The following is a 22,881-nucleotide window of genomic DNA, read 5'->3' on the forward strand; positions in this document are numbered from 1 at the left end:
GGGGTGACAAAGAGGAAGGGGGGTGATTACACTGAGCAAAAGACTAACACAGGCGTCCATTTTAGAATCTCCCACCACTGACATTTTCTAGACACCTGGTGAAGGTTTATCCATCCATCCATTATCCGAACCGCTTATCCTCAGTAGGGTCGCAGGGTTGCTGGAGCCAATCCCAGTTAACTTCGGGCAGTGGGCAGGGGACACCCTGAACTGGTTGCCAGCCAGTCGCAGGGCTTGTAAATGGTAAATGGTATGCATTTATGTATCTCTTTTCGTCACTGAAGACCTCCCAGAGCGCTTTACACTGTGCTTCACATTTGCCTCCACTTGTCTGATATATGGGGCTTCATTTTGCCATCAATAAAAAAATGTCTAATTGTTATTAGATAACTACAATGCAAACTTTTTCAAAATAGGAAATATTTATATTATAATTGTTTCAGAACAAATGCCAGGAGATTCAAACCCACGAAAATCAGAAATATAACAAAAGTCAACATGACTTTGCACATTGCATAATATTTCAGTCAAAGTGCAAAGAGTGTAAAACAATAAGAAGTGAAAAACCTTTACGAATGTGTCCTTATTTGTCCTCCAGTGTGTTTTTTAAAGGTAGGGTGCGGGATTTGAAAACTTTGGGATGCGATTATGACTTCGAACCAGGAGATGGCGACGAAGTAGCACATGATTTGCGTGCACATTTCTTGGACGGGCTTGAATGGGTTGGCATTTCAGCAGTACTTGAATGAAACAGTTCTTTTCTCACTTCCACAATTTCTAATGGTACAATAACAAATATAAAGAAACAGACAAGCATGACGTCACTATCCAGGACTCTAAAAGTAGGATAAAAACAAATAAGTGCAATGGAAAATATAGATTTTTGAACTCTGCTGGGCATTGTTAGCACAAACTTAATAGAGAAAATATGGAACTTTCACCGTTATAAGGGCAGCTTTAATAAAGTTTCCGAGTGACGTCACAACACGTCAAACGCGTTCAACTCAGGTAGGTCTCTGCAGCAAAAGTCTTGTGGCCTCCCCTCCATCTTGGCCTTCTCTCGTCCCTTCCCCTCCCTTTTCGGACGCTGCAGGGAGGGAGCAGGTGCGCGCGCATCGCTCGTCCTCGCCGCGTCCCACTGCAGACTTGCCGGCTTTCGAAAAACATCCAAGCCGCCCGATCGTCCGTTCAGTCCGGAGCGATGGCCGAGTCCCAGCCGCAGTGGGGATTCCCGCGTCTGCGCCGAGCCGCGGTAAGCCTCCTGCCCCGAACCTCAAACGAGGATAGTTTTGCTGCAGTGTGAGTTAGTTTTTGGGATGCATGGGATGATGCTGCATTACGCAGGCGTGCACGTCACCTTGAAAAGCGCGCATCTGCATGGCCGGGCTGCAGCCTGAGTCATGTGAGCTGCACAATTATGCATCAAGACTTTTAAAAACAATCAAGACGCAGTGCGGATTTCGTAAATAACTAGGGTTACTTTAAAAATGTAATCTGACAAGGTTACTTGATACCTGTTTAAAAATGTAACCAGTAACATCATCCAAACACGACAATATTGCAGTATTGTAACTTGATTACTTTCAATCACTTTTGAGTTGCTATACAATACCCATCTATCCATGTTCTGGGCTGCTTATCCCCATTAGGGTCACTGGGTTGCTGGAGCCCATCCCAGCCATCTTCAGACAGTGGGCAGGGGACACCCCGAACCGGTTGCCAGCCAGAGACATAAAGCTCACTCACTAAGTAACACTTGGGGATTATTTCTACCAGCCAATTAACCTGACATGCATGTATTCGGAATGTGGCAAGAAATGGGAGTACCCAGGTAAAATCCCACATAGGCATGAGGAGACCATGCAAACTCCGGATGGGGAGTGTGCGGGAGCTGTAACTGAACCCTGCACCTCCACACCGTGGGGCCGCACGCTAACCACAGAGCCGACTGACTACAACACCGAAAGAAAAATAAAAAGACAGAATAAAAAATAGATACAAATTTATTTTATTAAGATAAACAAACAATGTAACCTTGAAAAGGAATTGGAGGAAACCAAGGACCGGTAGTTTTTGTAGTCCTAGAAAAAAGTGCTTACAATTTACCCACGTAGAATAGTTTTTGGGCAAAAATACAACTTTTTTTTACATGGCAGAAAAGATATGCTCTGTTTTAGTTCACATCTAGAGCACATTAAGAACCAAATATTGGTTTTAAACATTTGTGTAAAGTAATTGGATTGTTTTGTGTCAAAAAATTTATCCCAAGTATTGTTTTTTCTCGAGTTTTGCAAAATAACATCAGAATTCAACCTCATTCCCGTTGCTTCAATTCACCTTGAGTTAATCTCGTATTTTTATCTTTTTAATATTCGTAATATTCTTTTATGTATACACATATATAGTTTCTTAGTTTCATTACGCTGGCAACTGTGTGTAAAGCAAAGTAAGAATTTCATTGTGCAGGGAATCATGGTTCTTTACTGTGCATATGACAATAAACACTTTGAATTTGAATCTTGAATTTCAATGCAGTCTTTCATTCACTTGAGTGAAGAAATTATGTAATTGGTTAAAAAAGCAAGGTGGTTGCCACGGCAACTAATGCTCCTCTTCCTCAGACATCCTTTCCAGGTAACCTGCACCTGGTGCTGGTTCTCCGCCCCTCCACCTTGCTGAGCTCCGCCCCAAGCCCCTCCTCCGGCACCGACCTTGGTTTTCGCTTTAGCCAGGACGACTTCCTGCTCAACATGCCGGTAAGCATCGGTCGGCACTCGCTAACGCGCTAACGTGCTAACACGCTAACTTGGGTATGCCCACTCAGGTGATGACCCTACGGTCAGTGGGCGACCTGCTGCGCTACATTGACGAGAACCGCTTGACGTCTGACCTCTTCGGCGGTGGCGGCGGTGGCGGCACTAGCGGTGGCGCAAGCGCTAGTGGAGCACATTCTCGGAATGACTGGATTGTTCTGCGCTCAGTAAGCAGACTCATATTTCAGCTTAATTTTAAGCTACTACAACCTTTAGTTCTGAATTCTTACACATTGTCACTTTAAAATAAAACCTAAGAATGCAATTGTGGGCAGGCCATCGAGACTTTTGCAGTGACAGTGAAGGACGTGGCTCACCTCCTGCAAAGTTTCGGTTCCGAGCTGTCAGACACCGAACTTCCGGACGAGGCGGGGGCCGTCGACTTCCTCCTGCGCTCGCAAACGCAGCGCTACCGGCACATGAAGGTGGGCCACTTTACCAATGGGCGAGGGGAACCATCTCAACTCCTTGCCCGGTGCACTAGGAGGACGTTGTCGGGGTGTTGAAGGAAGGACGCCTCCTGCTTGACAACCTGGGGACACTGTTGGCATCTAAAAAGGGCGTCACAGACGAGCAGGAGGACATCAAGGCCGATTTGGACATGGTTCAGAGGTCAGTCTGGTACAAACAAAATAATTCCACATACAGTAGGACAAATTGGGAAATTGCCGTACGGTGAGGGGTAGAATCCTATGCTAGTTAGCTCTGAACCCTTGAAAAATATTCAATTGAGAAAATGTTGTATGGTAAGTACTACTTATCCAAGGTCTGTTTATGGGAGAAGCTGCCTCAGCAGTAAGGCCCAGATCTCGACTAACGGGATCTGGGGGGATCCCAGGCCAGCCTAGAGAGGTAGTATCTCCAGGGTATCCTGCTTCATCCCCGGGGCTTCCTTCGATGACACAAGCCTGGAACACCCCCCGAGAGAGGCCTCCCTATAAGATGCCCAAGCCACCTCAGCTGGCTCCTTTGAACGCGGAGTAGCAGGGGCTCTACACTGAGTTCCTCCTGGATGACCAAGCTTCTCAACCTCTCTGTAAGAGAGAGCCCAGCCACCATGTGGAGGAAACAAAGTTTGTATCCGGGACCCGTTTGTAACCACAGGTTAGGGTAGGAATGTAGATCAATTGTTAATATAGTACTTTGGCTCAGCTCCTTCTTTACTACCACGGACCAGTACAAGGTCCGCATGATGGTAGATGCTGCACTGAACCGTCTGTCGATCTCCCGTTCCACCCTACCCTCACTCTTGAACAAGCCCCGAGAAACTTGAACTCATTCACTGGTGTCAGGATCTCGTCCATGACCTGGAAAGGGCATTCAGCCTATTTCTGGCAGAAAACCATTGGCTCGTACTTAGAAGTGCTGATCTTCATCCGGGCCACTTCAAACTCTGCGTATCGCTAAAGTGAGAGCTTGAGGAAGCCAACAGCATCACATTATTTGCAAAAAGCAGAGATGCAATGCTGAGACTCCCAAACCGGATGCTTTCCACGCCACAGCTGAGCCTAGAATTTCTGTCCATGGAAGTTAAGAACAGAATCGGTAATAAACAGTAGCCTGGAAACAAGCCAGCAATGAGGAAACAACTCTAGCACCAGTCATACAGGGGCCAAACCTCCCTCATATAACTGTCCGGCATCCCACAATAACGTTGCTCCCCGAGGAACATGGTCAAATGCCTTCTCCAAGCCCACAAAACACATGTAGAGTGGATGGGCACACTCCCATGTATCCTCAAGAACCCTGCAGAGGGTCTAGAGCTGATCCACTGTTACACCGCCCGGACAAACCACACTGCTCCTCCTGAATCCAACGGACCCTGTGACTTTCCTGTAGTTGGAACACACTCTCCGATTCCCCTTCTTAAAAATAGGGACAGCCAATCCAGAGGTACTGTCCCCGATGTCCATGCAAAGTTGCAGAGGCTTGTCAACCATGACTTGCCCACTAATTCCAGAGCCTTAATGAACTCCAGGCGGATCTCATCCATCTCTGGGGCCTTGCTACTGAGGAGCTAAGCAAGAGTTAAAAAAACATTAAAAATACATAGTTTTTATTGTTAAAAAGCATCTTACCATACGCTGTAAAGTAAAAATGTTGCCTTGATCCGGGGGTCTACTGTTTTGCATACCTATGTGTATCAAGGTTCCGCTTTTTCCCTGAAGGCTTCTGTGTCAGCTCGGCGACATGGAGGAGGCCTTTGACTGCTTCTTTGACAAGCACCAGCTGAAGGTGCAACAATACCTGCAGCTTCTACTCTACGAGCGCAACTTCCAGCAGGTGCGTGGCTCCACCCCGTTTCCACACACCTGTGCTCATTCCTATGTGTGTGCAGATGGAGGAGGAGCTGGAGAAGATGTCCGCCGAGGAAAAAGCCCTCCCCTCCGTAGGCAACACGCTGCTGCATGCCCGGCAGCTCCTGGAAGATCTGCAACATCTTGAGCAACGGGCAGAGGTCGCACACGCATGCACACTCACCCACGATCACACACTCACTTCCAATTCATCCGTTGTCGTCCTCAGGAGGCCATGGCCCGCGCCCAGGTTCTGATTCTGCAGGGCCATCAACTAGCGGCCCACCATCATTACGCGTTAGCGCTCATCATGCAGCGCTGCAACGAATTGCGTCATCACTGTGACGTCATCAGTACCGGTCTACGTGGGAAACGGGCCACCCTGACACGGGCCAGGGATCTTCTCGTGCGGCTGGACAGAGTGAGTGCGTATGCGCTTGTTCAACATTTGTAGCCAAGACGCAAAGAACTCTAAACGTTATGATATTGTGGAAAAATTACTTTAAAAACGCTTAGACGCCACGCTGACTTTCTGCACACGCATGCAGGCTCTCCGCTGGTGCGATGAGGGTGCGTACCTGCTAGCCAGTCAGCTAGTAGAGCGCTTCCAAAGCAGGGAATGCGCCCGAGAGGCCCTCCAGTCCCTGCAATGCCACCAACAGAGGGCGCCAGACGTCGCTGACAACAGACAAGACGTCCTCAGTCTGGAATTCGAGGCTATTCTCACGCCGCAGTTGCAGGTATAGCGCCCTCTTGAGGTTCTCCGGAGTATTATCAACTGTTACCAGGGGTCTACCATAGTAATCAATTATGGATTGAAGCATACCTCATTCTGTGGCGATTGGATAGTGTCAGATTGCCATGGTGACAGACAAGCTAGCGTCCATGCGGGCCCTGATCCACAACCGGGAGCAGTGTCTCCGCAAGATGGCTGACGTCCAGGTCCGACCTGTCCAGCCAGTGGCGCCACGGCCTGAAGCTCAACACGCCGAAACAAGCCACCATCACACCATTAAGGCGCCACTCTTCTCGCCCAAACATGGTAACGTTGCATCGGTTTTAATTGGGATCTATTTTCAGATCAGAATCTGGTCATCCTTTCTTCTGAATTGTGAATCTGGTTTCGGGATCAGATTCCCAGTGTTCTGGTGTTTGTGATTCTTAATTTAGCTACAGATGTTAATCCACATCTGTATTGTTTTATTGTTGTTTTCAGATCTGAATCTGGTTCTATGTTCATTCTGAATTTGGAATTGGTTTTGAATATGGTTCCTCTCCTGCTCTCAGTTTTAGATTTCAGAATCTGAAACTCATTAAAAGTGAATCTAAATTGAACTTGGAGACATGCAGAGGTGATGGGACGTGCTCATACTTTCTTACACAGAGACATTACATTACGAGCAAACATCCTCGAACAATGGAGATCTTACACATAGCTCGAACAATGAAGATCTCACAGGAGGGTAGGGTCCTTAGCTAGGGATAAGTCCTTCCTTGGTTAAACTCAGTGATCACGAACTTTGATTGGTGGAAAATATTAGGCATCGTTGTGGGGGCAACACATGATACAATCATCTGATGCAGACCACCTGTTCAAAACATCTCATGAGACAACACATGGAGCATTTGACCTCACCTTTCCTTTACTGGAAACAATGTTTCCTAGCTCTGAAGCACAAGACACATTTCAGAACTAACAAATAGATACGATCCTATACATAAATCAATTTAAAACAATTCTCCACGACAATATTTGTATTGATTTCTTTCTACAAATATGAATATGGTTTTGCTCTTGTTAATTTAAAATTGTTTTTGGTTCTTTATGAATCAGGTTAGGATCATAATGTTGATCTTCTCGATTGGTTTGGAATCTTTATAGTTTTGTTTATATTTAGACACCGTATTTGATGTGTTCATTGTTTTATTTATGTTAATGAATCTAAATCCAGTTTTCCTACTCAAAGTGGTTTTGCATCTGGTTCTGTTTCAAAATGTGAAATTCAAAATTTAAATACGAATTTGGTTTTGCATCTAGTTCTGTTTCAGAAAATTGTATGCATTTAATTCTGATTTGGGCGTGGTTTTGAATCTGGTTCCATTTTAGATGAAAATCGTAATCTGATTTTAGTTCTGGTTTGGATTTGCATGAGGTTTTGTTTCAGAATTAAAATGGTATTCCGAAACTGGTATCTGATATGCATCTGCTTATCTTTCGTCTTCAGGTGTGGACTTCAACCTTCTCAACTCCAAGTTCTCCTTTGATCTACTTCCTGGAAAAAGAGCCAATAGGAGGACCAGTGACCAACCAAAGGTGTGTTTGGATGGGAAAAATATTTACATGGAAATTAATAACAGTAAATGAACACTACTACTTTCCTCAAAATCCGTTTTGTTTGGTGCAGATCGAAGTGATGCACGATTACCAAGGCAACCGCAGCTGTCTGTACGGCTCTGCCCCCGAAAGCGACTCAGAGGTGGAGGAAGGGGCAGAGCAAGTGACCAGGTGGGCATGCGAGATCAAAAGATGGGCTGGTCACGCCTCCTTCTCACTCTCATCTTTGAAACGGGTAGCCGCATCATGAAGGAGCTCATCTCCACTGAGAAGGTCTACGTGGAGGAGCTCCTTTCCGTTCTTTTGGTGAGCCCTCGGGAACCGGACCATCTCTGTGTCCGATTTTGTCCTTTGACGGGTCCGTTTACTGCTGTTCCGTCGGGCTGGTGCCGGTCCCGCTCAGGGCTACCGAGCTGAGATGGAGGACCCGTCCATGCGGGACCTTCTGCCGTCCATCCTCCACGCTCACAAGGACGTCCTTTTCGGAAACATGTCGCAGATATACCAGTTCCACAGCAGGTAGCGGCCACATCTTCCATCTTCTATACTTTCATGTTCTGTGTTTTGTTGCTCCCAATAGAATTTTACTATTTGATGTCACAGAGGGTCCATGGGAGTTAAAAAGGCCACTCACAGCTACCACAGTATTGTCATAATGGGACCGGTTCCAGTATGGCCAGAGATGCACAGGATATGTTGAAACACCCAAACGAACAAAACACGAAAGTCAATGCAGGATATTTACCCAAGCATGAATGGACAAATAATGTGACGAGACTATAAAATATAACCATGTGACACTAACTAGCTCTAACTGAACAAAAGCAAGAAAGAAGGACAACAAAGGATATGTAACACTAACTCCACCTGAAAAAAAATAGAAGGAAGACAATGCAGGATGTGTTGGAACACAACCTAGCTATAACTAAACAAAACATGAACGAAGGCCATGTACCCAAGTGATGATAAAACAATAATGGGAATGCCAAGATGACAAGACCATGACATATAATGCTGTACAGTAAATATCTATAACTGAACAAAACATGAAAATCAAGTCACGTTTATTTGTATAGCGCTTAATTGTTACACAGTATCATCAACAAAGTCAGAAAGACAACCCATACTACATTGAATGACTAACTCTAAATGAACACAACACAAAACAATTCAGGACATGTTGGAGCACTATTTCCTACTGAACAAAACATGAAGAAAATCAGCATATGTGGGAACATTAACTTCACAAAAACATGAAAGGAACACAACACAGTATAAGTCAGAGCATTAACTAACTGAACAAAACATAAAACAGAGACAACGCAGGGAAATCTCTGAGAGCTCTTATAAACTCCCACAGACTCTTTACAACATTATCTCTTGAAGAAGTCAAATTGAGAAATTCCTGTTGAATCTTCAAAACACACTACATGAAAGCACAGGATAGGGAAAAAATGTCCTTTGGTTTCTAGGACTTTCCTGCAGGACCTCCAGCGCTGCCTGGACACGCCCGAGCGGGTTGGCCAGTGCTTCCTGCAGCGGGTGAGGGACAAATGAGACCATATTTCAATTCTGATTCAAAGACAACTCATTTTCTTTCTTTTTTCGTTCCGTAGAAGGACAAGTTCCAGATGTACGAGCACTACTGCCAAAACAAGCCTCGTTCCGAGTCCTTGTGGAAGCAGTGCTGCGACTCAGATTTCTTCCAGGTGCGCGCTCGATGTCTACCTTTTCGTGCAATTAATAATTCGATTTGAAAGGAAATATTGTCAGTACAGTAGTACCTTGTTCCGGGATCGGGTTCAGAGCTTGAATCCCTCATGTAAAAAGCTTTCCAATATGAAATAATTGAAAGTAATTGGTCTGCTCCTATCCTCTTAGCAGGAGGGAAATTCATATCCTTTGCTTTGTTTCAGGAGTGCCAGAAGAAGCTGGAGCACAAACTTTCTTTGGACTCGTACCTCCTGAAACCCATTCAGCGCCTTACCAAGTATCAGCTGATCCTCAAGGTGTGTGTGCCCAGGGTTGGGAGGGTTACCTTAAAAATGTCCTCCCATATAGTTATTAGTTGCCTGTTGGAAAATGTAATCAGTGGCATAATCCGAATCCTTCAATTTTGCAGTAATGTAACATGATTAACATGATTACTCCAATCCAATCCATCTATTATCTGCACTACTTATCATCAGTAGGGTTGCGGGGATGCTGGAGGCCATCCCAGCTATCCTCAGGCAGTGGGCAGCAGACACCCTGAACTGGTTGCCAGCCAGTCACAAGGCACACAGAGACAGATAACTTACTTGCTCATTCACACCTACGGACAATTCAACCAGCGATTTTACCTGATGAGCATACTTTAGCGATTTGGGAGGTAACCGGAGTGCCCTGAGGAAACACACGAAAGCACGGGGAGAACAAACATACTCCGCACAGGAAGGCTGGTAGCTGGATTCGATCCCATCACCTCAGAACTCTGCCTCGGATGTGCTAAAAACCTAGCCGCCGTGCCACCTTACTTCAATACCAAACATGCTAACAAACATAATTTGAGTAAAATTACTAGATTTTGTACAAGATAAATGAACAAAGTAACCTTAAAAAACAATTGGAGAAAACCAAGGTCAGGCAGTTGGTTGCAGTCCTACAAAAAGTGCTTAAATTTGAACCTGTTTGTTTAGCCTATGAAGCAAAAACTTTCTCTTCCACATGGCAGACAAAAGATACAGTGGAACCTCGGTTCTCGACCATAATCCGTTCCAGAACCCTGTTCGAAAACGAATTTGTTCAATCACCGAAATCGTTTTTCCCATTAAAAGTAATGTAAAATCGTTTTAATCCGTTCCAACACCCTGAATGTTTACCATGAACGTAAACATGAAGCTAACCCAGGCTAATCGTACGTTCGCGTTAGCTTAATCTTTTGTACCAATAGAATTTCTTACCTTTGTGGTGGACGGTGGGGAGAGAAAAATCATCAAAAGTTTTTCAACCTCTTCCAAAACTTGCGGCAGTTGCCTGCTTATAGCGCTAACTTCTTTAGCCGCATCACTCGATTTCACAGCCTCCTTATTCTTTACTATCGTACTAGATTTAGCCATGCTGTATTCACTAGCAAGATCGGAAATTCGTACACCTCTTTCATATTTAGCTATTATGTCTTTCTTAAAGGCAATAGTTGGACGAACAACTTGTCTTTTTTCACCTGCCCTGCTTGCACCGACCTTCTTCGGAGGCATAATTAGGGGCTAAAACACCCGTACGCCGCTCAGCATCGCACCCTAGCGTACCGGCGTTCGAACTCCGATTTTTTGACCGAACAGCGAAGCAAGAATCTCTCAAAATTTTTGGTCGAACACCGATTTGTCCGAACTGAGAGGCGTTCGAAAACCGAGGTTCCACTGTACTCTCTTTTAGTTGACATTAAGAGGATATTATCTATCAATCTATCTTTCTACCATGGTCATATCCCTCGAGAGGGGTGACCGACTGCAAGACAGACACATACAAAGAACAAAGAAAATAAAAATGGAAAAAGTAGCAAAAAAATCACACACAAATTTTTCTGGACCAAGGCCAACCCAATTGCCCAAACACACAATCAAGTTAAGCACCTCGGGGTGACACAACACACTCTTCTCTTCAACAGCAGGGCCCAACAACTTTCACTGGTTTACCCCTGCCGCATCGTACAGGTGCCCTGCCCTGCCCATCCCTTAGAACGTGTCTAAACATCCCACTATCCTTTTACAACACCTCTCCACTCATTCCTATCACCAAAAAAGCTCTAGCTTCCACTATATTTAGTCCTCTTTCCTGCAGTGCACTCATAACACCATCCATCCACGTCATTCGCGGCCTTCCTCTTGGTCTCCTTCCATTTACTTCTGCTCTGTAACTCCTCTTCAACATTCGCTCCTCATCCATCCTTTCTGTGTGTCCAAATTATAATAGAAATTATAATAGACTCAATTGATCTATCGTGGCATTATGTATATGAAAATATACTTTGAAATAAAATTGAAATCCTTATTTTAACTAAATGTACCCGTAATTTGATGATGTATTTTTTCCTGGAACTGTAGCGCATTACAATTCAATTTTTTGTGGTATCCTAATTACGTAACACTGTTACATGTAGTCCACTACTCCCCAAGCCTGCGAGTGCCTACTTCACAAGCGTGTGCACACTTATGCGCAGGAGCTCCTCAAACACTGCACGGAGCCGCAGTACCGGGCCCAACTGCAGGAGGCGCTGGACTGCATGCTGGACCTGCTCAAGGCTGTCAACGACTCCATGCACCACAACGCCATCGTTGGATACCAGGTAGCACTCCTGAAACCGTTCTGGAGATAACATGTCCAAAATCGGAACGTCTCTATGGTTATCATGCTTTTGCTTCTCCCTTTTATCATCACTGCAACCCTTAGCAAATAAATACAGTACTAAAAATACAGTACAGTGGTACCACGTTAGTCAAAGACCTCTTAACACAAGAATACATACCTGTCAACCTGTACGTTTTTGCCGTACAAAGTACGTTTATTATGCATTTTAAGACGGGTACGGCTTGCAAGAAAATCTGTACGGAAAAACGCAAATTTGTCAATTATGGGTACCATCCGGTATACACCGACTATCCCGAAACGGCAAATCAATCAAGTCAAACGAGTTCCCCGCGGTAGCCTTTATCTCGGTATGTTTTTTTTCCGTCGCAAACGAAGCGAGCGTTTGATGCTACTGTGCGCACGCGTCTGCCGCTGTAGTGCCCAATTTCGACTCCCCTGCAAAATCCTCCCCACCTCGCGTGAGAACGCATTCTGCTGCGCTTCGGACAATAGCAATCGTATTCTATATAATAAGCTTATTAAAACAATAAAACTATTGTCGGAAGCGCAGCAGAATGCACGTTCACGCGAGGGGGGAGGATTTTGCAGGGGAGTCAAAATTAGGCACTACACCGGAAGACTCAACAGCTGCAGAAGTGATGTTTTGCCATTTCAGCGCAGAGCACAACATACCTCCAACAGTAGCCGATCACTTCACAAGGCCTATGAAAAACATGTTTCCCAGTCACAAGGCTGCAAAGGTTTGTATTTTCTGTCCCTGTTAAATAGTCTGTTTGAAATTTAAAATACAAGCATCAAGGTTTGATCATGTGGTTTGGTTTTCAATATAGAAATGCTAACAAATTTTTTCCTTATCTTAAATTTAAAGTGTTAGTTATGGATATTTTAGTTACACTGATAACAATTGTTCCTGATTTTTTAATTTTATTTTTATTTTATGTTTTTATATTATTAAGAATATGTACAGAGTGATGTAACGAAACATATGTACAATATAACATGTTAAACTACATAAATAAACATGTTTGAAAAAAAATATGGTGTAAGATTTTTTTTTAGTATTTTGCAAGGGAAAATACGACAGTTTGTAAGGGCATCGAGACGTGGAGGTTGACAGGTATGAGATATCAGTACACGATATTTTTTGCAACAAAAGTTTTGCTTGCTACACAAAGGAAACAAGTAGCGATTAGTCCCATATCACTAGAGGCTGTTGGAGACAGCTCAACCCCTGCATCAGCTTGTACCAGTTTGCGCACGTAAACTACTACAAGCAAAAAAGTAAAAATTGTGCTGTCAAAATTGTGCTGTAAAATGTACGATCGTCTAAAGGTAAAGTAACTTTCATTTTAAGTGTACTTACTAGCGCTTACGTAACATTATCATAACTCTTAACCTGAGTCATTTGCTCCCTGTATTAATGGTTGAAACTCCCCTTATTAAGTGATAATAAACCTTAAAAACTCAATGCGCCACCTATTTACTCACAGCAAGACAGACTAAAGAATACAGTCACAATATTAGCCATATAGGCAAGGCAAGGCAAGGCAAGTTTATTTGTATAGCACAATTCATACACAAGGCAATTCAAAGTGCTTTACAGAAATGGCAGACAGGTTAAAAACACACAATAAAAGACATTGAAAATTTAAAATATGGTTTTTAAAATGCATTAAAACCACAGGTAAAACATAATAAAATCAATGAATTAAAATAAGGTAAAAGTGAAGAGTGCAGATAGAACCCTTTCAGTTGTATGCACAGTTGAACGGAGCTGTTTTCAGCCTGGACTTAAACATTGTCAGAGTAGACGCCTGTCTGATGTCATCAGGAAGACTATTCCAGAGTTTAGCTGCATTGAACTGAAACGCAGCTTCACCCTGTTTAGTCCTGGCTCTGAGCACCTGCAGAAGGCCTGTCCCTGAGGTTCTCAGGGTCCGAGATGGTTCATATGGGACTAACATGTCACAGATGTACTTTGGTGCTAAACCATGAAGAGACTTACAGTATACACCAGCATAGCCGTTTTAAAGTCCATTCTCTGAGCGACAGGAAGCCAGTGCAGAGACTTGCGCACAGGACTAATATGGTCGTACTTCCTGGTTCTAGTCAGGACCTGAGCAGCAGCGTTCTGAATGTTCTGCAGCTGTCTTACAGCTCGTTTAGAAAGTCCAGTCAGAAGGCCGTTACAGTAGTCTAACCTGCTAGAGATAAATGCATGGATAAGTTTCTCTAAGTCTGGTTTAGACAGTAAACCTTTGATTCTGGCAATGTTTTTGAGATGGTAAAAGGCTGATTGATGTTATGGATTTAATGTGGCTGTTAAAGTTTAGGTCTGAGTCCATTATTACCCCGAGATTTCTAACCTGATTTTTAGCTTTTAAACTAAGTGATTCCAGATGACTGATGTCACTTTCTCTGGGTTTTTGTGGGCCAAAGACAATGACTTCAGTCTCGTCTGATATACAGTATATACAATGACGTAGTCTGCTACCAATGACCAAGACGATCCATATTCGAGCTGAAATAGGTCAGACGAGATTCTTTTTTATTCCTATATAAAAAGTCTTATACGCCATACACAATTTGAAATTTTTTTTTTACTGTAAAATAAGGGGAATTGTATAGGTGGATCATTTTTTTTTCATTTAAAGATCACAACAACCCAGCACTGGTGAGCTATTTTCAGAACTGGTATGGGGGCCACTCAAATGTCCTTAGTGGGCACCACATTGGAGACCCCTGCCGTAAAATAAGAAACATCTGAAGGCATTGATCAAAGCAAAAATACTGAAAGGCCGTGTCGGTCCTTACCCGGCAGGGCGACCTGGGCCTGCTGGGCCGAGTTCTTCTGCAGGGTGGCTTCAGCGTCTGGACAAGCCACAAGAGGGCAGCGTCGCGCATGCGTGAGCTAGCCCGCTTTAAAGGCGCCCGGCGTCACATCTTCCTCTACGAGCGAGCGATCGTATGCTGCAAGCGCCGCGACGACGACCCCCGATCGCCCGTCTACAGCTTCAAGTCCTGTCTCGGGGTACTGAAGACAAAATATTTTCATTGTTATTAAAATACAAACCCATCCTGCTTGTCACCTGTTCAGATGAACTCAGTGAGCGTCACAGAAAACGTCAAAGGAGACAGCAAGAAGTTCCAACTCTGCCACCTAGGAACTCAGGAGGTCTACATCTTGCAGGTATGCCTCCATTCTTGGGGCCTCTTTCAGTTATGTGGCTTCAGCTATGGAGAAACAAGGAAGCAATTGTTGCTCAAGCTCTGGTTTCTAATCTCCTCAACAACACCCAATCCTGACTATCAGGGCGTCTGATCTCTATTTGTTCCACAATTTCCTCAGGTCAGTCATATAAGACAACATTAGTCTCCAGATGCATTCTCCCAAGCTGGACGTTATCTTGACAATATACCCTCCTTTGATTATTTTGAATTTAATTCTCTATGGAAGGACACTTTGGTATCAGGATCTCCCGTCGCCAAGGAGAGTTGGTGACTTGGACCGTCGTATGGCGAAGGTGGACATTAATTTTACCCCTTCTCCATTGGCACTCGGATGTCCTGGTTCATCAAAGGGCACACACAGACACATTCATATATATTTTATCGGGAGGAAATTCCAATCTCGTCAAAAACACCAAATTTGGACAACCAGCATGTCAGAACATCTCTTGATGACCACAATATTCCCTCCTCTGAAGATCTCAAGCCAGCCCTATGCCAATGTGAAAGGAGTGAAATGAGCGTCCATCTCCGTCACGTGACGGTCCTAGTCACCAACTCTTCTCGGTGACATGACTTCTTCACCAGAAAGACTTTGGTTGGGGATTTGAAATCATCAAAGGGTATATTGTGAAGAAAAGGTTAAACTTTGAAGGATAAATATGGGAAAGGATGTTTCAGGAAATTGTGTAACCAATGGAGGCCTTGAGCTTTCATTGTCCGAATCTGGTGTTGTTGACAAGATTGGAATTTCCTGGTGACAAAACTGTTTTCAAATAAACAGCATACTTTCCTGGCCACAGCAGTCAAACCAACAGTCTGCTCACTAGCATTTAAGATACAATACAACATGATACCTGTAGAATCAGTCAGGGAGCTGGAATCATTTGAACTGGCCTTCAGAAACATGTCATCAGCCGTTGTGTCCTCTAGGTCCAATTTTTAAAGAGGCAAGAAAGAAATCCAAGAACATGGCCTGCTAAAATAGAACTAAAGGAAACCAGGCAGGAACACCACAATAAAGTGTGTTGACACATGCTAGGTGGCTAATGTCACTTGCTGCTTCTCTGTTTTCATTAGTCCACAGTTCAGGTCAAAGATAACTGGCAGCTTCTGGTCAACCTAATAAAAACACGAGAGAATCTAAAACAAAATGGCTGACACATTTAGTCTGCATTATCGACACATTGACCTTTAAAAACAGTGTATTCTATTTATGTCTCCTGGTCTGAAGGCCCCCAGCATGGACGTTAAGGTCACCTGGCTTACGGAGATCCAAAAAATCGTCGCTCAGCTGCACAAGGGTAACTTCACAAACAATGAAAGTCCAAGTTTGTTTTATGGAATGAAGAAATTACAAAACTGACAGCTGTGGTCTTTATTTCAGACACGCTGTTCTCAGACAGGTGAGCTAGCACACACAGGTGGAGCACTCTCATTAAGGACTGAAGCCCCGCCCCCAGTCGCGTGTTATCAAGAGTTTCTTCCTCTCACTCACAGTATTACTGCCTCAAGCCACACCCACCCTACCAGATGGACGGAGTCTGTCCACACCTTCCCCGCCCTCTCCGACTCTTCAACAAGTTCTTCCAAATTCGGTGAGATCAGTAATGTTGCAATGCTAATGAGGTTGATTTTAATGAATGAGGTAGATTGAATATGTAACAGATTTAGAGTAATTCCTTGTTTTTCTGCAGGGGCTGTGTCCAAAAAGGTCTAACCCACTTAGTAGAAACCTTATTGAATATTCTTTTATACATGTGCTTTCTGCCGGTCTCAACGGGTACTACAAGCATGACTCTTTTTTGCATTGAATAGATGTGCTGAGAGACGCATAAATCGCTTTTCTGCCAACGCTTCTATGAGTCGATTTTACTCGATTTTATCTATTTGTTTTTGCAGCCCTAAACACAATATCTGGGGAAGTGAGAGTGTGATCGCATACGTTTTCCATTTTATTTTGTTTTTTTAGTTCATTTGTTTGTTGACTGGCCTCATTATGACTAATTATAAAGTCTCCCAACCTACTTGAGTCGAGTCAATGAAGCCTTCTTTCATCACAAGCCGGTGTGTTAGATTTCACCTGCTGATTTCTTCATGGCTCTTGGGATCACTCGTAGAACAGCATTTTCTCTTTTTTCTCTTTAAAAAGTTTATTACATGTTTACCCAGTGCCATGTCTGATCTCGTTCATATCAATGACAAACACAATTCAGTTTTCAACAGTTCTGAGCAGTAACATAGGTGGCAATTAAATCTGATAGATAAGATGGGGCAAATCCATAAAAAAATTGGTATGTTAGCAACAAAATCTTTAAAATCACATCTTGAACTGGCAGGGAGTGTAGGTCAGCTATAAAGGGGTAATGTGATTAAACTTGCTTGTCCTAAAGAAAAAGTTCACTGCATGAATTTGTAACAGCAGCAAACCTTTGATACGAAACATCGGGAAATCATAGAGCAGTACATTACAGTAATCGAGGAACATTAATCTCAGCATCAGTCATTTCCTAAAATGTCCAAATCTTTGACATATGATTTATACACATGATCGTTACAAAAATGTACCCTGATGCTTTCAAAAAGTCATAAACCGAATAGCTGTTACCATCTGAAATGATCTGCTGTCGTGTAAGAGTCGCTAACGGGTTATATTTCTGTGCAGCAATTGACTTTGAGATGTAGGCTGTTTTAGCAGTCCTTGCACTCATGTAGGTTTCAGATCAGTGGACGTTGTAATGGTGGGCTGAGACTTTTGTGATTAAAAGATATACAAATAAACATGACTTGACTACCAGAGGGCATTGGACCAACTTTTGTCACTCGATACTACACTTACTTTCTCTGCTTCCATTTTTATCTTTGTCAATATTTACTTTTCTAAATTTCTTTCCTCTTTTGGCGATAGCCTGGCTGGCAGCAGCACATTCAGTAGCCATCTGCGACGGTCTGGAGGACTGGGGCGCCACGGACGGGTCCGACTCGGAGGAGGAAGGGGACACAGGGGAAGAGGACGGGCCGGCGCCACTGGTAGGTGCCGGAGCAAATCCCTACGTTGTTTTCAAAATCGTTGCTAGCTAGCTAAGCAGGCGCCCACACTTCTGGCAGGTGGAGGGTCGCTACCGAGTCCTGGTGGCTAGCTGCAAGGCTAGCGGGGATGACGTCATCTTCGAGTGTGGTGACGTCATCCGATTATTGCGCCACTTAGCGGATGGACAGTGGTAAGGGGTGTGCACCGGTCTCCAGAAATTCTTTCCAACCTACTGAGATGTCCCAACCTGCGTACAACGCTGATAGCGATATCTCTGGAAAAGGGCAATTTTTCATCTTACCTATCGTATGTGCCTTTGAAAGCGATAATACATTCCGTCGAAAGTAGTGGGTAATTGCGAATTTAGTTTTTATTTAGTCATATATTTAGTCATAGTAATAATTCGTCAAGATATTGTTTTCTGACGTAGCTTTTGAGCTGTTTTTTCATATGGTAGCTTTCTAGCATGGTGTCACGGTTGCCATGGCGCCAGGTTCTGTCATGGTTGCCATGGCGCCCGATTGGGCCCTTCCATGGACCCCAGCTGAAACTCGTTGACAGATTGCTCTCTGTGACTACTTAAACGCTGTCCTTTGAGTCGTTTGTTGTCAGAGCGTCTGCTAAACTCTGTTGTGATACGTCAAGCCCTGAGAATCTTTTTTTTCTTGTTTTGCCAAGCCCTGTGATACCCCGTTTTGCCTGTGTTTTGCTCTTGTTTTGCCAAGCCCTGTGATTCTCAAATTTTTCCTGTGTTTTTGCTCCTGTTTTGATCTGATTGATTTTGACCGCGTTCGCATTCCGAGCAATCTACTCCCCACCACTGTCACAGACCAGAAACGGACACAGGACTCAATAGCGCACGTTTCTCAGTTTTTATTTGAAAAGAGAGGGAGAGTAATGCTTGCTTGCTTGATCTGAGGACTGACGGACAACAGGGGCGAGCGAGGCGGGAGTGACACTTCCGTGTCGGACGAAGACAGGCGGGAATAGTGAGTCGTTGGCCGGGGAAGGAGATCAAAGGCGGTGTCGTGTTCGTAAGTGAGGTCGTTGGCAGGAAGCAGGCAGGTAACGGGGCAAAACGGGTCAGGTAAAGGAGGCAGGCAGAACGGGCATAATCGGTCCAGAAACAGGTCAATAACGAAGATCAGGCAGGAAAAAGGCTTAGCAAAAAACGGAGTCGGACGAGAATGCTCACTGAGTGGAACGCAACAGTTCGCAATGATTTGACAGTCACCACGAGGAAGCAGGGGGTTTAAAAAGGGATTGTTCACCAATCAGCTGTCCGGGCTGTTGGCGCCAATCAAGCCGCCGCAGGTGCTCCAAATTGGCAATCACAACAGCCACCAACGATCTCCGGATCGAGTGTGCGCTCCTTTCTCTTCCCCCCAATAAACTGTGAGTAACGTTACGCGAGTGGGTTCTGCTTCCTGTCCTGGTCCTGACACATGGTGTTTGTTGACTACGGTAATCTCGAAGCCAACCCTCGTTTTATATCATTGGTAAAAGTTCTGTTGGCAATACTACTGAGTACTCAGTGTTGCTGGTTTTACTTGATTATAGATAAAACACAATTGCAGACAGATCAGCCTATGGTAGGACATCTCAACAGGGTAGGACATTTCGGCAGAACATCGTTGTGTGTATGTGATTGTAATGAACATGTGTATTTTTGCGCCTCAGGCTGGTGAGGAACGAAACACGCAACCAGGAGGGCCGTGTCCTGCCTGAGGACCTAAGTCGAATTCTCGGAGAGACGTGCTGAGAGACCATCGGAACCTCGCCGTCCCTTTCACAGAAAAACACGGAATCGGAGCTACCTTTTTCATCGTCATGTGCCAAACTGCTCGGCTTCCAAGCTTACGTTAGCATAGCACGTTAGCGTGGTAGAAGCTCGTTAGCATCCTGTGGTACCTCTTCATACGAACTGAATTCAATTAAGGATCGTAGCTCGACTTACTCGTCTATCAAGCAAATTTTCCTGATACAAAATAACTAAAAAGTAATTGGTCCGCTCCCGTCTTACAAGTGAACCCTAAATAGCAAAAAAACATATTCTACTGATCTCTAAAAACACATTTAAATAGTAATCAAACAAAAATACTGCAAGATTAATAGGATGATATATAATAAAATAAAATGCAAGTTTATTATGAGCACTTACGATTGAGGGAATTGCCGTGATTATTTCAAACTGTGTACGTCGTATCATAATTTTTATGGTTGGTTGGTTGGATCCCTTTATCACTAGGGTCGTAGGGCCACCATTTGCTGTGGTGTATTTTGGGCAAGTACAGCCTGGTGGTGCCCATCCCTCTTCAGGACAACATATGGATTAAAAAAATAGACAGATTCTGTCAATGGAAGCAGACAACAACGTCAATTCAGAATGCTAATATAGTTGCGATATTTTACATAGTCTATCTCGCTGCGTTGTGTTTACAAGGTATATTATCAATTAATAAGGAGAATTAGCAATATTTGATAAAGGGAGCAAATGGCGGAGGTTGACAGGTATGAGATCAAGAGACTTTTGTTGATACCTAAGCATTTACTGTACACTTAAAACTAAAGTTACTGTAACTGAAATTGAATGTACACACACAAAAAATTATAGCACAGTTGTTTATTCATTTTTGGGCCCGTGCTAGTTTATATGTGCTAACTGAAGCTGTGGTCTCCAGTAGTAGCCTCTGGGATTGCTCGTGACCTGAATTTTCCTTCTGGTCAAGTTTTTAGTCCCCCAAAAACATAGCTTATCGAAATTCCAATATCGAAAGATATAATTGTATAAAGAGGTACTACAGTATTTGCTTTCACATCAAGTCAAACGTAGTCGGCCGTAAGAGAGCGTCAGAAGCAGTGGCGTGCACTAATTGGTGCAAGGACACCAGCCTAATGTGTCTCTTTTTTCCTCATTGGTTATCAAATGATCAAATTTCTTATTTAGTTTTCAAGGTTTATTTAAAGGGACACTTTGTAATATTTGAACAAATGCAGCAAATAGGTAAGCTGGGATTGGTTCTTTCCTAACTGATGACATTGCAAATAGTACTCCTTGAAATCGTTAAAACAGGGATTTTCTTAAAGGGACACAGTGTAATATTTGACCACAAGTTGTTGCTCTATTAGGTAGTGTAACCAAAAAAAACTGCTAAAAAGCACAAGGGAGAATACAAACTATGGATACTCAAAGTGACCTGAATGCAAAATCCTTCTTATTTATTGCTTTTTACAAGGTTTTTGTTTTTGGGGGGTACCCGTAGCGGCAAAATGGACGACAATCACGGAATCTCCCTCTCGGTGAGTCTCATTTTATGTAAAAGTAATACAAATTTCTGGACATACGAGTAATGCACATCTCAATTAACGTATTATATTATATATAATATATATAAATGTTTATATAATAGGTAATGTATTTTTGCTTAATATTCAAACCAGTATTGTTTTTTTTTCACCACTAGGAGAGGCTAAATACACAATACCCCTTTATGTAAAAATTAGCTCTTCATTGTTACATTTTGAATTAAAAAAATCCCAAGCTTGGGTAAAAATAGAATCTTGATGTTTAACCAAAATAAGTAACATTTATGTGAGTTCATGGTAAAACAGTTTCTAAATCATATGTAAATAGGTGAAGTTGTTCCTAGTCTGTGCACGCCACTGGTCAGAAGTGCCTTATAATGAACACATGCTCAAGCACCGCCCAGTGTGCAAAGACGTCATCCCATGCTAGCTTGGCATTTGTCATTTTGTGTTTTTGATTTCTTCAATGGCACTTGAGTTTTAGCTTTGAGAAAGCTCACCTGATTGTGTTAGGACTTTCACAATAAAAGCACACAACAACTGACTTCCTATTTTCTGTCAATCAGCTAGCGTGCTGTCAGTGCGTTTTTTCAAAATAAAGGAAAAGTTGTGGAGGAGCAATTCTGCCATATGTAGAAATATATGACATAGGAATAAATAAACACATAAATCACATTATACCTTTATATGATATAAATCCAATCCATTCATTTACTTTTACATTTTGTTATTTAATTTGTCGTGTAGTTTGTCACAACATGTTATTCAAATGAGCAGGCGGGTCAAACTAGCAAAGCTTTTCACCTATTGGTTAATTACTGATGATCAACCAATAGGTGAAAAGCTTAGCCAGTTTGACCTACCCGCTCATTTGAATAAGCTCGTGTTATGATTAATTACATGACAAATAAATGATAAGATGAACGGGAAAACGGCTGCTGGGTTCAGGGTCCAAGTCCAGCTCCCGCAGCCTCCCCGTGTGGAGTTTGCATGTTCTCCCCGTGCTTACGTGGGTTTCCTCTGGGCACTCCGGTTTCTTTTCACATTCTAAAAACATCCATGTCAGGGTGATTGGCCGGTCCGAATTGTCCCTTGGTGTGAATGAGCGAGTGAGTTGTCTGTCTCTGTGTGCCCTGCGACTTGAGCGAGTGAGTTGTCTGTCTCTCTGTGTGCCCTGCGACTGGCTGGCAACCGTTTCAGGGTGACAGCTGGGATGGGCTCCAGCACCCCCGCGACCCTACTGTGGATAAGCGGAGCAGATAATGGATGGATGATAAACGGGAAAACACACACGACGAAGACATAAGTCGGGAAAAAAACACAAAAAAACACCACAAAATAAAACAAACAAACACGCAAAACACGTCAGAATCCCGAAAAAACACACAACAAAAAAAATCTGAAAAGCACACACGACAGAAAAAAACACACCACAAAATACATGAAATGACAAATTGCACAACAAATGACGAAACAAACATGAAAAAAACAACACAACACACGACAAAATACACACGACAGAAT

General features: G+C 43.4%; 1 protein-coding gene across 1 annotated transcript; it reads left to right on the top strand.

Annotated features, from left to right (window-relative positions):
• The first annotated feature begins 1,025 nt into the window (after positions 1-1,025).
• LOC148349406 (proto-oncogene DBL-like) lies at positions 1,026-21,410 on the top strand. The gene is made up of 26 exons (XM_088320776.1): positions 1,026-1,252; positions 2,622-2,756; positions 2,825-2,980; positions 3,089-3,238; positions 3,298-3,425; positions 4,982-5,096; positions 5,152-5,271; positions 5,340-5,531; positions 5,659-5,850; positions 5,960-6,152; positions 7,336-7,424; positions 7,516-7,616; positions 7,685-7,751; positions 7,849-7,964; positions 8,918-8,987; positions 9,062-9,154; positions 9,362-9,454; positions 11,644-11,769; positions 14,614-14,823; positions 14,890-14,982; positions 16,255-16,324; positions 16,408-16,426; positions 16,521-16,618; positions 17,929-18,050; positions 18,129-18,241; positions 19,732-21,410. The coding sequence occupies exons 1-26, from the start codon at positions 1,202-1,204 to the stop codon at positions 19,811-19,813; spliced, it is 2,994 nt and encodes a 997-aa protein (XP_088176902.1). The 5' UTR covers positions 1,026-1,201; the 3' UTR covers positions 19,814-21,410.
• Positions 21,411-22,881: the final 1,471 nt, after the last annotated feature.

The sequence above is a fragment of the Urocampus carinirostris genome, chromosome 17 (assembly GCF_059441175.1).
Source record: "Urocampus carinirostris isolate Australia breed hairy pipefish chromosome 17, RoL_Ucar_1.0, whole genome shotgun sequence".
NCBI lineage: Eukaryota > Metazoa > Chordata > Actinopteri > Syngnathiformes > Syngnathidae > Urocampus > Urocampus carinirostris.